We start from the raw sequence: 17,176 nt of genomic DNA, 5'->3' as shown, positions 1-17,176 counted from the left end.
CTCCTGACCAATTTTAATGAAACACATCTAGGTCTTTGATTACTCAGGCAATGGATACCCAAGCTATTATGGTAACACCAAGAAAAGATGCATTAAGACAGTGTATTTTTCTTTCATTTGGAAAGATCACATAGAATGAATTATGTTGAATGACATCATAATGTCTATTGGATGCCAACTCTGTGCCAGGGCCTGTGGCCAGTGTGTTACATCCCTTATCTCATGAAATAATCACAGTCTTCTGGAAGATATTTGCAAATCTCTGAGTTACATGCAGCTTCCACTCTGAAGCCCAAAAGGCGGTAGGTGTCATCTGGCCTTTTCTGGAGTCAGGCAGTCATTCAGAACTCTTAACTCTAGTGATCTAGGTTTGCGAGCTCTTAATTTTTTCCTGATTTGGACCAGTCTTTTGATGCATCCAGATACATGGTTGATGGTCATTACTTGCAGATTCTGCATTTGTGAATTTACCTACTCCTAAAATTTGGATTTTTAACCACCAAAATCAGTACCCGGGGACCTTTTATGGTCATTTGTGGACATGTACAGAGCAGCCCAAGTTTAAGTAGCTCAATGCTCATAAACTCAGCCGAAATGGAACAAGGGACCCTCTGCCTTATTGTTTCAGCTCTCACAGTATAAACAAGTGTCCTTATTTAGTGCCAATTGTTCACATTTTTGTGAGTTTTTTGATGGCGGGTTCAGTGTTTAAAGTGGCCCTTAAATGTAGTGCTGAAATGCTGCTTAGTGTTCCTACATGCGAAAGGCTGTTAATTAAGCTTCACTCAAGCATGAGTTGTAATGTTGTTGACTGTGAGTTCAATGTTAATGAATGCACATTATATATTAAAGTGTCTTTAAACAGAAACACACTTAAAACACGACTATGCATTGACTGATAAAAATGTTGTAACCAGAGGCTCCCAGGAACCGAACACTGAATTGCCTCCAGAAGCAATACTTAGTATTCCTTAATTCAGTGTTTACAGCAACTTTATAGAACAAATTACTACAAATAATGAGGGTAAACTACACCAAAAAATTCCATTCCACTTGACTTTCTGAACTGCCCATTTGATGTCAAATATTCTGATTACTCAGCCTTCGAATTGAGATTGGGAAATTAATGAAAGGCCTTGAATACCAAGTTTTAAACTGATAGGAACTTTTATGAGGAAGTCATAAAGGCTTCAAAGATTTATAATGGGAGTCCTCATGATCCCTGACTCTCTGAGGCAAATGGCACGAATATAATCTCACTAATGTGCAGCAGAGCCCAGAGTCATTACTTTCTGACTTGAAATGTGATGCCTTTCTGGGTGGAAAGAGAAAAAAAGAGTAGAAATTTGAAAAATTCTAGTTTACAAGGTTTTAAAAATGTTCATAAGGTATACTGCTCTGTAGGACTCAAACTAAGTTGGTCAGAAATGGTGAACTGTTAAATCTAAGTCATGCTAATAAAAATCCATGATATCTCCAAGTGTCTTCATTGTAAGTTCTCACATAAAAGGTTAATTTATTCCAATCAATTTATCAAGCACAGAAAGGGCATATTGAGATACTACTGTAAAATGACTTCTTAAACTATAAGTAAAACTATGCTACAGAAAGTTCTGACCTTTCATTACTTGACTCATTCCTTTGTAGTAAATGTAAAAATTATTTCAAGGAAATCTTATTTCTTTCACTTAGAAGCAGAATCTTTCAACAGAAAGTGCTATTTAAACACTTTTGATGAGTTCCTCCCCTGAGATTCAAGTTATATCAGAAGTGCTTAATATTTTTCCAATAATAATGACTCAGAAATAAATTTAGGTGACTATTGTTTCAAAAAAGCAATGATTCTTAGATAACTGTCAAAAGATAGTGTTTTGATTTTGAAGCAAGAACTGGGTTATTCTATTCATTTGTGAGAAGTTAATTTATTTTTCACACTGAGTATTATTTCTAACAATTTTGTAGTTTGGAAGTCTATACCAGAAGTATCCCAAATGGTATGGTAGATGATTAATTTAGGCAACATTTTATTTAATGTTTCAGTAGTATAATGAACTTATACTACTCCCTGTCACATGCTAAGATGATTATTTTGTATGTATTTTCTCTAATTCTGACAATAGCTGTATATAATAAGTATTATTATTTCCATTTTATAGGCAAAGGCACTAAGGGTCCAAAGGCCTAAATATTTCACTCAGGAGGTATAGAATGCTAATATAACTTGTTAAAGAAGCACATTCAAACTTCGTTCTAGGAAAACATCCAAACTCATTGCTTTCTGCTCCTTTTTAAATTAATTGATAAATAAAATAAGCTAATGTTTACTTTTTAAAACACTGTGACTTCTAATGAATCACATGATGTATAGAACATAGTATTTCTAATTGATCACTGAGGATTTAAAGAAAGCAATTTAAAGGGTCATTAGCCATTCTCCCTTATATAAGCAAATTATAAAAAATATCTTATTAGTCTGTTATTTTCATGTAAATATTGTCTACCTTGAGGTACTATTGCAACACAGGAAAACAGTTATAACAGGACTTTATGACACTCTTTCAAACCCAGTGATTGGCTTTTAAGTGGGATTCATACATTCTTAACAGGTAGAAAATTAAATGTGTTTTATAGGTAGCTTCTTTAAGAAAAAGGAAATAAATTGTGAGCTATTGGTTTCAAATAGTTTGTCTTTCACACCATCTAATAAAAAGTATTTTCTCATAAAGCACAGCCTCCTTGATTCTCATCACCCTGGAATATTCACAGTACAAAGTAGCCTTCTTCCTCCTCTTTCCACTTTCTACTCAATATGGTAGGTTAATTCTTTTCTAAAAAAAACCTTAGGTATAATTCACATGCCATAAATTCACCCTCTGAAAGTGCACCAAGTCAGTGGTCTTTAGTATATCCACAAGGTTGTGCCGCAAGCTCCACTATCTAATTCCAAAACATTTTCACCATCCCCAAGGGAAAACCTATACCCATTCTCAGTCCTTCCTCATTCACTCCTCCCATCCACTGGCAAACACTAATCTACTTTCTGTCTCTATAGATTTGCCTATTCTGGATATTTCATATAAGTGGAATCACAATATTGACCTTTTTGTGTCTGGCTTGTTGCCCTTAGAATAACATTTTTTTTTAATGTTTTTTATTTATTTATTCATGAGAGTCAGAGAGAGAGAGAGAAAGAGAGGCAGAGGCAGAGGGAGAAGCAGGCTCCCCACCTAGCAGGGAGCCCAATGAGGGACTCAATCCCAGGACCCTGGGATCATGACCTGAGCCGAAGGCAGACGCTTAACCAACTGAGGCACCCAGGCGCCCCATAGAATAACGTTTTTAAGACACATGCATATTGTAGCATGTATCACATATCAGTTCCTTATTATGGCTGAGTAATATTCCCCTGTATGGAACTACCACATTTTTGTTTATCCATTCTTCAGTCAATGGACATTTGGGTTGTTTCCACTTTTGGCTATTCTAAATCATGCTGCTAGGAATGTTTCTGTACAAGATTTTGTGTGGACATATATTTCATTTATCTTTCATAATTTCGATCTTTCCTCTCATTTTTCATTGCTTCCCTCCCCCCCCCCCCCGCCCAGCTTTAGGAATGCCCAGAGCAATAGGAACTTCCACATCCTTAACAGCTTGATAAACACCAAGCTGTCACATCTCCCTAAATCTGATCTCCATTTGCCTGTCTTTTCCCAGAGCCACCCATTGGCCAGATGCACCCCCCACATGGCAGTGTCACTCCTCAGAAGAACAGCAACCTGCTTGTGATCATTGTGATCACTGTTGGCGTCATCACAGTGCTGGTGGTAGTGATCGTGGCTGTGATTTGCACCCGGCGCTCTTCAGCCCAGCAGAGAAAGTAGGTAACAGCTGGTTCCTAAGAGGAGAGAGGTCACCGTTTGACCTATCACCTTCTTGAGTTCTATTTTTGACAGCCTCTTCCTGTGTTCTTTCGTAATTCACCACATATCCGTTATCGTCTGACCGGAGCAAAACCTTGCCTTTTGTTGATTCCAGGTCCATAACTTGAGTGACTGAGGACCAGACTTGCAGACTTAATAATAGAATCCACCTGGAGACTTACGTGGCATTTCTGCTTGATTTTACTTCTCCGGGCCAGATTCTTCCTTTCAGGCGAGAGCAGGTGTTCCTTTAGCAGCGTTTAGAGAATGGACTTCATCAGGTCCCAATTCATGGCCCTCTGTACAATTATGTATAAAATGTTGGAGATGTGTGTTCCTCTAAAAGTATTTCCCCATTCTGGCAAGGAGGACTGTAGGCATTGAATCGATGCTTTTTGCATGAATGATTACCAAATTCAATGTAGTTACAATACTGTGGAGTGTTTGGTTTGGAGATAGTAGTTAGGATAGAAGAGATTCTAGAAATTCAGAATAGTTCAGATTTCCCGGCTATGGTTAATTCTCAGAAATTAAACTTTTTGAGGGGTTTAAAAATATTTTCACATTATGCAGTTCCAGGTTATAGCACATGAAGAGGATGATACATCAAAGTCAAAGTTTAGAATGGAAAGATGGTTTTAATTCAGCTTATCCGCTGCCAGCAACATCCAGAATCAGCATATTAACCTGTGTCAGCCAGTTGTGGGAATCAGCGGCCTCCTGGTTATTCTCTGCCTCTAGCACTTTTCGAATCTTGCCTGACTTGTCCCTTTCAGCTGTACTTTCTCACTGAATTGGCTATAATAAGCTCCTCCCTTGATTTTTTTTTTTTTCCCCTTTGGCCTCAGGCATGGTGCCGGCACTGGAAGCCTGAGGCATGGGCCTATAGGTAGCTGGCTTGACAACCATATGATACACACAGTGTCAGAGAAAGATTCTCTAACAAATCATTGTTCCTCTCCTTTGCTAATATCTTAGATTCTCTCTCTTTTTAAAAATCCTATGACCCATTTGTTGATCGGTATTGTATCTTCCAACCTTTTGAAGTGTTTAGAAACAGGGTACAGGAAGATGTACAAACTGAAGAAAGTGACATAGGGGTGTCGATGCAGTCTTTGTATTTAATTGATGTATATGGCAGGGCACATTTTATTCCTGGCTGCATTTGTGAGACTGTCTTCCAGCTGGTTGGTGCTAGCTAGTGTGCTAATCCATTGTGCTTAAACAAGAAACCAGGGCAACTGAGCTTAACTGACCCTCATGTGTTAGCATTCTGGGAAATCCTAATTACCCACAGAACTTCCACATGCTTCACACTCAGTGAGGCTCTGGAGAAAAAAGAACTGCAACTGAGTAAGGCGTCCAACAGTCTCTCGGTCGAGCTATCCCAGGAAAGGGGTTGTGCAGACACAGAACGGTAGAACACCAATGCGGCAGGGCTGCGAAGCTGAGCTGACAAAGATTCACGGACACGGAAGTGGGGAAGGCGTCAAAGCCAAACTGACCCTATTTCATGAGGGCTTTAAAAACATGGATGCATTCACTAAGCTAAGTTTAATTAACTAAACCATCTGTATGTAGTGGGGTGTTTTGTTCCATTTTCATCCTTGTGAGAAGAATGTTGGAAGGTTATGTTGATCTGATGAACCGGATTCCTGGGCACGTTTTGTCCTCACAGAGAAAATGCCAGTCTTCTCAAAGTGCAAAAGTGGTATTTGATGCTATTTTGAGAAACTCTTAAATTGTCTTAAATCCCCCTCTAAGCACTTTGTTAAGAGCTTGCAGGTTTTATTTGGAAAGAGTTGAGGCTGAGCCCTGGGTATGACTTGTTTTTAAAATTAGGAAATGAGTGAAAGAATAAATCACTCCATGAATGACTGGAAACCAAAAACAGTGGATTTATTATAGCTTCCCGTGCTACTGCCCCTTCGATTTTTCCTCAGCCTTCACCAAAAGTCTCTTAATATTTACTTGGCATTTTTTCACGATTTTGCTTCATGTATCTTTCTCCTGTAACAGACCCATTGGCATTCATCTCGGTCTCTTTGTTTGTAATGTTAACAGAGGAAAAACAGAAAAATTTTTCTCCTTCAAGATATGCCTGATTTTATTCCTATTTAATTTAGTTTTTCTTGATTTCACCGAGGATCCTTCCTCCTGATACCACCACCACTGAGTCTTTTAGAACAAATTAAGTGATGCAGATGAAAGCAAAATCAATTCCAATCTGAGACAGAAATAAGGTCCCTTACAGAACTCTCAGAAAAATGAGAGTTTAATGTAATTAATAAAGTGAAATAAGAAACACCTTCATGGGCTTCTTCAATATCTCTTCATCTGTTGGTGCTGGAGAATGTAAATTGTCTTTGTGTTTTATCGGGGCTCTTGATTATATCCAATGGATTTGAAACGTATTTTTGTGTACTATTGGTAACACTTAATTCAAGTTAGTATCCACACATTTTATTGTATGGTTTATCATATATATATACACACACATATTTAATAATGATGTAGTTTTCTGATTGATTCACATTCCAGTTGGTTAGATTTTATTTTTATAATATAAAGTAACTAACAGAAGGTAGAACTCAAGTTCTAGTTCTAATTCCTCACTTCTTGAATTAAATTAGTGGTGTTTAAATCAGCCTAAAGGAAGACCTAATCCCTGAATGTCGGTTTCCTCAAATGAGAAACAGGGCTAACTACTTGCTATCATTCTATCTTAAAACGTTGAAATTCCCTGAATATAATTCAAATTATAGAATTGCATGGTAGGACTTAGCTTCAAATTAATATGAAATAAAAATAATTTTGCCTTTCTTTTTAGTTATTAACTTAAATTTTTTTACTACTTTGAAGAGAATCCCCTTACACATTTTGAATTAGTGAAATTATAGTAGAATATCATAATATAGAAAAAATGTGTTTATGAAAACTTAAATTAAAGGGGTTCTGTGCCTTTTAATTAAGTAATAACATTTTCCTAGCCAAAATATAGAACATGTGTCACGATAAGTTACAATGTATCTGTAGATACTAAAGACAAAATAGGGGATATTGAGAACCTCCTGGAAATCCCAGACACACGGTTATCACATTTCTAAGGCAGTTACCTGGGTAGATAATCAACAACTTGTCTGAATACCTTCAATTTAAATATGTAAATAAAATTCAAGGTTCACTTGATAGAATAAACAGTTGAATAAGCCTTCTATTTGATTTAAAAAGTATATAGCAGGTTTTAAATATTAGTCCACATTCAAATCTTGACAAAAATAATTATCTCCAGTACTGACAATCAAATGTTTAAACTCTTAAATGAAATCTGTAGTTTAGGCTAATTTCACTGATTTTTCAAATTTTTAACATTTTAATAGTTTTTTAGTATTCCACAGAGGCAACCTCTGGGAAAGATTTGGATGGAAGAAGTAGGGCAGGTACTTATACATCCCAATATATTTTTTCCCTGTTAACTTGAATCATTCTTCACACTCAGTTCAGGCCCTCTTCCTTTCTAAAATCTTCTGTAAATCCCCAGTGGGGCAAAGTGTCCTTGCCTTAACTTCCCAGTAAATCTTGGGCACATGTGTATCTGACCAGGAGAATTAGTACAGAGCTATTTGCCTCCTATGAACAACTTGAGCAAAGGATGCCTAAGCACAGAAGGGAATTTAATAATTTATTACAATGTAAAAAAATAATTTATTACAGTGTGGCAAAAGAATCTATGAGATGATAGTATTTTAGAATTTCAAAGGGCGCAGTCCTGAATAAAATGAATCCTAACCCAATGTTGGTTTCTACCCTTTCATATCCCAATTAAAAGTGAAAAGGAAACAAACTTCTCTTATAGTAACAGGTTATGTGCAAAGTAAGAAACAGGCCAATAAAGAATCAGAGAACCTTGCAAAAAGTCTTTCCAAGTTGATAATGAAAAATTCTTATTATTTAATTCAAATAATTACTATGTGCTTACTATGTGATCTGCATGATACAAAGTAACAAATCTGATTAACTCTTGGCTAAAGATCTTTCTGCAATTCCCCACTGACTTCCTGATATTATCAAAAATGTTTCTGTTGGAGGCAAGGTCTCCTATGATTTGGTCTCTACTTTTTCAGCTTTACCAACTGCCAGTCCCAGTGGTTGCTCCTTCCTCCAAAAATGCAGGAATTCACAGTATCCATGCCATTTTTCATTCATTTATTAAGCTCCTAATGTCTCACCTATCTTTGCATTTCTTAGTGCTTAGCAAATTTCTTGACACATACTCAGTATTCTGTAAATGTTCACTGAGTAAATACATGAATTAATGTTGTAAAACAATGGATGATGTTGGACAAGAGAAAGAAACAGAATTTGCTCCAGTATCATGAGGAAACCAATTCAAACACTGGGAGCACCTGGCCAGCTCAGTAAGACAGACAGTACTCAATGCAAGATGAGTGGTAAAGATAGACAAGGAATATGAGTTAGATATGCTAAGATTACACTGACTTACATGGTCAAGAAGGATTCCTAAAGAAGAGAAGCTTGAAGAAAATCTTTTAAGAGTAAGTAGTTTGTAAGTAAATAAGATTGTAAAGGCATTCTGGGCCAAAGTATGGTGAGATAGAGAGAGAGAGGGAGAGAGAGAAATAGGGAGAGAGATAGAGATGGACAGCGAGAACAAAAACCACCAGCACTTGATTATGCTGTGAACAGAGAACCTTTATTCAAGAATTCATGGGGTAGGAAGAGACCCTCCCATCCTACAGCTGTGTTTGGAAACTGAAAGATTACCTGGTACCTGTGAGAAAAGATGCATGCATCTAGGAGGGATGAACATGTGACATGTTCTATATCGAATACAAAAACTAAATTTAAAATAAAAACAAAACCAAATTCACTTAAACAGTGTTTCTCAAACTTTAGGTGCATCTGATTTCCCTGAGGGCTGTTAAAACACAGATTTCTGGGCCTCGCCCTCTCGCAACATCCCCCCCACACCTGCAAGTTTCTGATCTCAACGTGCATTTCCAGCAGATTTCCAGGTGATGCTGATACTGGGACCATACTTCAGGATCCATTGCATTAGGTTCATCTGCATACAAATTTTGAAGATTCCAGTGGTGAGACAGAGGAGCTAGGGGGCCACAATGGGCAGCAGTCATTATGTCAGAGAACCAGCAGATGGACAGAAGGCTGGGATGACAATGTTCCTGCAGGTTTTAAGACAAATTTCAGGCAATTTAGTTATGAGCAGATGTCAGTTTTATTACAAACCTGCTGCATGGGCGGCTGGGCTGCCACCAGCAGGGAAGGGAGGCCTCTCCAAGGTCAAAGATTTCTCTCTTGAGAAGACACATTATAGAGAAAATAAAAGACAGCTGAGTGGATGAGTAGCTTCTCAGAAAAGGTCTTGATCTGACTAAAATCCATCGAAAAATGTGTATGCATTTTATCAGGAATGATAATTTTTTCCCAGGTGGAGGTTATAAATCACAACATATAAAAAGGCTCTACCTCAGTCAGGTTTGGGATTTTTTTTTTTTTTTAATAAAATACATCTGGGGAAGCTTGGCATACTGAGGTTATGGGGGCTGATGAATGAATGAATGAATGAATGAATGAATGAGTCATGTGTGTAAATGAGAGGAAACCAGAATTCATAATTTATTTTTAGTTTCAAAGATTATTTGACACATTTTCCCCCACAGGATATTTAAATATTGAGTTATTATATAAAGGTTGACTGTCTTATCCTGGATGTCGGAACTGGTACTTCTCTGTATGCAGCCTTGTAGCCACTGGGATTAAAAAGTTATTTAGCATTTTGATTTGTTAGAAAGATAACAGGGTGAAATCTCCAAGTTCTAAAATGACATTAAATTGTTCTAAGAAGTTACCAGGAGTAGATTACATAAAGAGCTGTGAGTGACTTGCAGATTGTTTCCTGTGGGCAGGTGAAGTAGAAGGAAATGAATTCAGGGAACGGATGGTTAGCAGAGAGTTATTATCTTAGACACAAGAAAATGATCTAAGGGTTATTACAGACCATTGTCTAGAGTCAGTGTGGGACTGCTGCCAGGAAATCAGCAAAATGTAGGTAGTTGTAGGAAAAACATTAGAACAGAAAATACTGCATTATTTCTCTGCTAAACTACTCGGTAAATATTAAGTCTGGCATTCTTTGTCTCCTCTCCCTATCAGCATCCTTCAAAAAAGACCAAAAGATGTAAAACAAAACAACAACAATAACAAAAAACAAGTCACACCACTAAACATTCATTAATTGCCTCATATGCATAAAGGTCCTTTTCAGCATTGGAAAATAAAGCAGTCGCCTTGTACAGGTTACAAAGAGTTTTCACTGAAGTGGTTTGTTTGAACCATTTAGCAACCATGAAAACAGTTAATCCTTATAAGCCATTTGGTGCAAGTGAGGAACTAAAAGGGAGTTACTTCTCTGGGGTTCTATCAGAGGTTAGATTTTAACTATCTGAATTCTGTCGTAGAAGAGACATTATTACCTTAAAAAAAAATAGAAGCTACAGTGGAGATTTTTAAAAATGGAGAACTGTTGAGGTGCTTGGGTGGCTCAGTTGGTTAAGCGTCTGCCTTTGGCTCAGGTCATGATCCCAGTGGTTAAGCGTCCGCCTTCAGCTCAGGTCATGATCCCAGGGTCCTGGGATCGAGCACCACACTGGGCTCCCTGCTCAGCCAGGAGCCTGCTTCTCTCTCTGCCCCACCCCCCTCCCGAACCCCGCTCATGCTTGCTCTCTCTCTGTCTAAAATAAATAAATAAATTCTTTTGAAAAAAAACCAAAAAAACAGAACTGTAAAGCAGAGGTTGGAAACTTTCTGAAAACGGGCAAATAGTAAATATTTGAGGCTTTGTGAGACATGAGGGACACATGGTCTTTGTTACAACTACTCAACACACTGCAGTGTGAAAATAAAGGAGCTCAGTAGGATTCCAATAAAATTTTATTTACAAAATCAGGCCGTGGGCAGATTTGGTCTACAGGCCATAGTTTACTGACCCTTACTATAGAGAACAGTGGGCAGGAATATCATGCTACTTTACTTAGCCTGCAGGGAACATATGAATCTCACTAGCCCCCAAAAGAGACTACCACTGAAAAATGAATTTATGGTTGTTAAATTCTTACAGAGGAAAATAAGAGATATTTGAAGGCTACTTCTAAACTGTGTTCTTCTCTCTTCAAAGGATGGGTCTTACTGTGTTTGCATCCAGATACTTAGTGACTCCAAAGCACAAGTGCTTTATTCTCCTTAGAATGTCCTCATGCCGCCTTTTGTCTTTAAATAGCACATTAACTTATACAGCTGAGCTATGGACTTTCTTCTAAACCCCAGTCTTGGCTGGTACAAATTCTGGCCTTTTTATTTCTTTTGCCCTTTCAAAGCAACTCCTTCATTTATCTCCTAAACAGATGTTGCAGTCAAGTACCTTACGACTAGCTCCAAAGATTGGCATATGGCTCCATCTAACCCATTGTCACCTTGTGTGAAAATTTGTAGCTGGTGAAGCTAGAGTCGGGCACTCTCTGGCAGGCAGCCTAGGCCTTGGGGATTCAGCACCACTGCTCCTATAATGTGGTGAAGCTCCAGGGGAGGGGAGGAAAGGCAGCCAAGACACGCCTGCCAATTCTTGGATTTCATAGGTTTCCTCCTGGGAGCACTCTTGTATCCTTGATACACTTGTATCCTTCCCTGAATTGACTGAGAAAAGAGAGGAAAGACCATTGAATAAAGGTACTCACTATCGCCTTCTAATTTTTTGTTCCATAGGAAGCGGGCCACCCACAGTGTTGGCAAGAGGAAGGGCAGCCAGAAGGACCTCAGGCCCCCTGACCTTTGGATACATCATGAAGAAATGGAGATGAAAAATATCGAGAAGCCATCGGGTACTGACCCTACAGGAAGGGACTCTCCCATCCAAAGTTGCCAAGACCTCACACCAGTCAGCCACAGCCAGTCAGAAACCCAACTGGGAAGCAAAAGCACCTCTCATTCAGGTAACTCTCTCCTCTTGGGCATCCAAACCCCCCATTCTGAACCCCACAGGGGAGTTTTCCACTCCCTCTTTGATGGAGGCATCCTTCCCTTCAATCTGCAGGTCATTTACCAATAGTTAAAATAATCTGATGTAAATTTGGTTGATTAACTAGTTTCATTTCCATCATCCTATTACCTGCCTTTTTTAGTTGCAATGCTTCTTAAAACTTCTAAGCGGTAACAGGTGGTACACTTGGGAAATACTGAAATTTGAAAGCCAAATGAGTTTATTACTTTTTGTTAAATTTTGAACGAAAGCTTTGTCAAATAAAATTTGAAGCTGTTTTACATTTTTTAATTCCTTATGTCTATGGATCATTGTAAGTTGATTTTAAATTTGCTCTCAATTTCTTGCATTAAAAAAATCACATTAGGGACACATGACGTATGAACACATTGACTCTTCTGTTACTTCAGCCTTGATTACTGTGAAGATCAACTTTTATCCCTGTGCAATCACATTATATGATCACTAGCCTGGTTTGGTGGAGTCTATGTGCAGGCTCTGTTGATACACAAGTGATCAGAAGAAAAAAGCCTACTCTTTGATGAATAGGTACAGAACAATCCATGTGCAGGAATAACTAAGAAATCTAGAAAGTTGTTGTAAGATATTTCATTTTCTGTTGAAAACAAATTTTTTTTAAAATGTAAAATTTAATGAGTATTCTTTTTCTAGCTCTTAAATAATATCTCAAGCAGATTCCCTAACTTTTCCATTATTTTCAGTTGTTAAACTGCATTCTAGTTCTATTAAAAACTGCAATCTGAAATTTAAATTAAAGTTTCTCCTTCCCTTATGGCCAGCTAGACTTTTGGCTCTGAGGACTTGGGTCATAATGTGTTGTTTAAAGCTTCCAGCACCTTGGAGGGAAATGGAGTGGGGGAGGTGGGGCAGAAGGAGGGGGCACAGTCTGTTTCAGAAACCCCTTTACTTATTCTCCCTGCTTGTCTGTTCTTCCTGGCTATATAGGAGTATGGGGAGGGAAGATGAAGAGGAGAGAGGCAGGGAGGGAGGAGAGAAAGGATAGTTTGAAGTTTGGCATTGCTTTTTGTGTACAGGGGCTATCTTCATGTGACATCCAAATTCTTGGACTTTTGTGAAACACAAGTATGAGTTCTTTATGAGACCCTGTGGGATTCTTCTACTGGCCAATTACATGATGTGAGGTATCAAGTCAGGACTTAACCCACTCCTACCAGGAACAGCTATGTCAACCTCACTGTCCTTTGGTGGGTCAGCTTCACTTGAGTGAATTCCAGGAAGATGACTCAAGCTTGAGCAACTTTCCAAATGCTCACTTGACCCAGAAGAAGTTTCCACATCTTTGCCAGGTCAAATGATGAGAGAGCAAGAGCTTGTACTCCAGTCCTGGTCTTCTTTCAGTCTTGCTCTCTTTAATAACTTCTTCCTCTGTTTAAATAGACACAGGGTAGACCAGCAAGCCTGCTGCCTGAGCAGACTAATACCTGGAGAATGAATGAAAGGCAGATCTCTTTTGCAGGAACCTCCACGTTTTACAGATGCTTATTCTGACTGTTTTGGTTCCTAGAGGGCATCAGGAAGATAGCATAGTTCTGCCTCCCACTGAAGGGGATAGAATTGCCTCTCAGCCCTCAGGAGGTTTTACCAATTATTGCTAGGGTTTCTCCTTCTTTACATTTCCCTTTATCTTTTATACACTAAAATGACATTTGGGGGCAGCCAGACTACTTCTGATCATTTAATAAGTCCTGGGAGAAGCTTAACTCCAAACAATGGCTATTTTCTTTAGAATGAGAGGATACTTGTGCCTATCTGTTTTTATTTGAGGACCTACTTGCCAACTCTATAGTAAAAGGAAAGTAGCACTCAAAATTCTGACTATATTTTACATTATATCAAGCATTCTGTATACTCTCCTGGTTAAAAGAACAAAACTCCATGTCAATGAATAGTATACTCTTAAGTGCTCTGGTCTTCTAGGAAACTTTAAAAATATTTTTACATTTGGGGTAGACTTTCTCCTTTTGTGGATGATTTTAGGTCAGTCTTAGGAGGCTTATTCCCCTCTTGTTTCTTTTGTATAGTTTTCTCAAATATTCAACTTCCCACAAAGACTTTATGGCAGCAACTTGAGTCATAGCTTGACTGGAAAATATTATTTACTTCTGTACTTTTGGGAGATTCAAAGTTTGTTGTGTTCTCTCTTTTAGTTGTGCTGTAGGGGTATAATTTGCATAGTTTTATTGTCTTATATGGTCTGTATAGTTTTTTGGAGGATGTGTGGAGAGATTCAGATCTAGGTAGTTGTCATTATCTTGGCTGTGTAGAAATTTCCCACAGCATTATTTTAAATTTTGAATTTTATTAACTACTATTTTAACCAAAAAAAGAATACATGTATGTAATTTTAAAAGAAAGAATATAGTACAAAAAGTTGTGAAAAATAATACCCAAAGGAATTAAAAGTATGTTTGCCTTTTCACCATCCCCAAATTCCTTATCCCTTTCACAAAAGAAAGGCAATGTTGAGAATTTTGTGTGTAACCTTTCTATACAGATATATATGCACACACATTTATACAGATATATAAACACACATATATATTATATATTGTATACAAATATATAACCCATATATACATGTATTATATACACATATATGTTTATATATGTATGCACACACAGAAATGTGTTTATACACAATATGCTTTTATATGTATATTACACAAATGGGCATATATGATACTCTTCAGAACTTCAGTTTTATTGTTCTCAACATATATTTTTGTTAACATTTTAAATCTACACATATCATTGTTTTTTATTATTTTTGATGACTCTTCAGTGTGGTATTTTATGGAATCATAATAAATTTATATAAATAGACCTAGCCTTACTTTTGAAAAATATAGTTCATTTCCTGTGTTTTTATAATAAGATATAATGCCTTTGGGCCTTAAGTAATAGTTGATTAAATTGTAGTAAATTCATACAACAGGACATTTATGGAACTGTTAAAGATGATAAAACTGGGGCACCTGGCTGGCTCAGTCAGTAGAACATGTGACTCTTGATCTTGGGGTCGTGAGTTCAAGTCCCACACTGGGCATATAGTGTACTTAAAAAAATAAAATAAGTAAAATGGGTGGTGCTCATGAATATAGAAATATGAGTGGTTTTAAATAAATAAATACATATTATAAAACTGACTTGACAGAAAAAGATGTTCATAGTATTTTCCTAAGAAGGTAACAAAATAGTATGTATGGTAAATGTCACTTAAGTACAAAATATGTATACTTTCTCACTTTCACATATGAACACATAGGCAAATCTTGTAAAGAACAAAATATAAATAATGGTTCTTTCTGAGTAATGGGGTTATGGTAAATTTTACTAATGTTTGTGCAATGAGACTATATTATATTGATTGGGTAACTAGAAAAGTAGATATAATTATTTAAAAACTCAATAAAATGAAAAAAGCATCGGTGTGCCTAGCTAAAAATTATGTAAAATATTTCATCATTGAAGAAGGTGTGTCTCTCAGGAATATTGGTTTTCTTGTAGGTCAAGACACTGAAGAAGCAGGGAGCTCCATGTCCACTCTGGAAAGGTCACTGGCTGCACGTCGAGCCACTCGGGCCAAGCTTATGATTCCTATGGATGCCCAGTCCAACAATCCTGGTGGGTAAAGATTGGTACCACAAGGAAGAAATGAAGTGTTTTCTGTTTTCATCTTTTCTGTATCAAATTATCAAAAATATTTAGAGATTTCTCTGAATTTTCTGGGCAGCTGGACAAAATGAAGAATGACTAAAACCATATCGTTTATAATTTCAAGTCAAATTTTTACTTATTGTATTTGTTGTGTGCAATCCAGTGGTCTCTCTCTTACAAAACAGATGACTACATAGTTAAGGAATTATAAAAAATATGAATTGAAGAGCTGAAACTTCTGTCACTATTATTGGTCTTATTCTAATGATCACATTTTCATAGTTTTTTGTGTGTGATTTTTTAATAGGTCTAATTTCCAGATTTAAATAATCTAGCACCCTTGAAGCAAGTGTTAACAGATATCCACTTACTACCCTCTTCTTGAAGTTTTCTGTCATATTCCCACATTAACTGAAGATATTAGCACACCTGGGGATCACTTCCTTTCCAATTACCTCTATGATTAATCTTGGTAATTATAATATCCATGCAGGTAATTCATCCAATGTCCTAGACTGTTAGTTCCTTTAAGGTACCTGCAATGATATTTGCTCCTTCCCACCTCAGTTCATCAATTCCAATCACCCATTAAAGCAATCATTGTTGGGGCGCCTGGGTGGCTCAGTTGGTTAGGCGACTGCCTTCGGCTCAGGTCATGATCCTGGAGTCCCGGGATCAAGTCCCGCATCGGGCTCCCTGCTCAGCAGGGAGTCTGCTTCTCCCTCTGACCCTCCCCCCTCTCATGTGCTCTCTCTCTCTCTCTCATTCTCTCTCAAATAAATAAATAAAAATCTTTAAAATAAAGAAATAAAATTTAAAAAAAGCAATCATTGTAACCCCTACAAGCCTCAGTTTCTATCACCCCTTTTTCTATACTCTGTTACTTTCCTGCTCACTTATTTTATTGCCTCCTTGCCAACAATTCTTCAGTCCCACCAAGACCTCCAACCCGTTAACTCTGCCACCTTCCCACAGTCCCTCATCTGCCTCATGTCCTCATTCACCTCCAAACTCAACTGAGAATTCATAGTCATTTATTATCCTCAGTCCCTTGCAAACACCCTCATCTCCCCTGGTCCTCCTACCCCATCATACTCACCAGAAAAAAACTCAACCCTGATTAAATCAGCTCCACTACCAGCTCTCACCATGTACCCTAACAGCTGATTTTATCCAGAGAAAAACACATGACTTGCTTGCTGGGCATTAATGACCATAAATCCAAGGCAAGCAGTCTTGTTTTTGGAAATGCCACTCATTTCTCTCGTCAGTCGTTGTTTCAGTTTATAAGATGAATGTCTTACATCTATTCTAACTTCTCAGACTCCCCAGATCTCTCTTCTTTCCCCATCCTCAGCTGATAATCTGGCTTACGATATTACCAAGAAGAGGGAAGCACTGAGAAATGTTATCTTTATTCAATCTAGTTGATGTGTTTGTGCTCCTATCTGAAGCCTTCTCATCCATCAGAGGACCCCTT

General features: G+C 37.6%; 1 protein-coding gene across 1 annotated transcript in view; it reads left to right on the top strand.

Annotated features, from left to right (window-relative positions):
* The window catches only part of DCC (DCC netrin 1 receptor), a 775,798-nt gene that overhangs the window by 689,093 nt on the left and 69,529 nt on the right, over positions 1-17,176 (top strand). The window contains exons 23-25 of the mRNA XM_064578790.1: positions 3,718-3,880; positions 11,724-11,950; positions 15,547-15,663. Of these exons, the coding sequence (XP_064434860.1) occupies positions 3,718-3,880; positions 11,724-11,950; positions 15,547-15,663 (507 nt within the window). The remainder of the gene's footprint in view (positions 1-3,717; positions 3,881-11,723; positions 11,951-15,546; positions 15,664-17,176) is intronic.

The sequence above is a fragment of the Mirounga angustirostris genome, unplaced genomic scaffold, assembly GCF_029215605.1.
Source record: "Mirounga angustirostris isolate CCGP_5_RB_7025 unplaced genomic scaffold, mMirAng1.0.hap1 SCAF_14, whole genome shotgun sequence".
Classification (NCBI taxonomy): domain Eukaryota; kingdom Metazoa; phylum Chordata; class Mammalia; order Carnivora; family Phocidae; genus Mirounga; species Mirounga angustirostris.
This window is presented reverse-complemented; position numbering and strand designations above follow the sequence as displayed.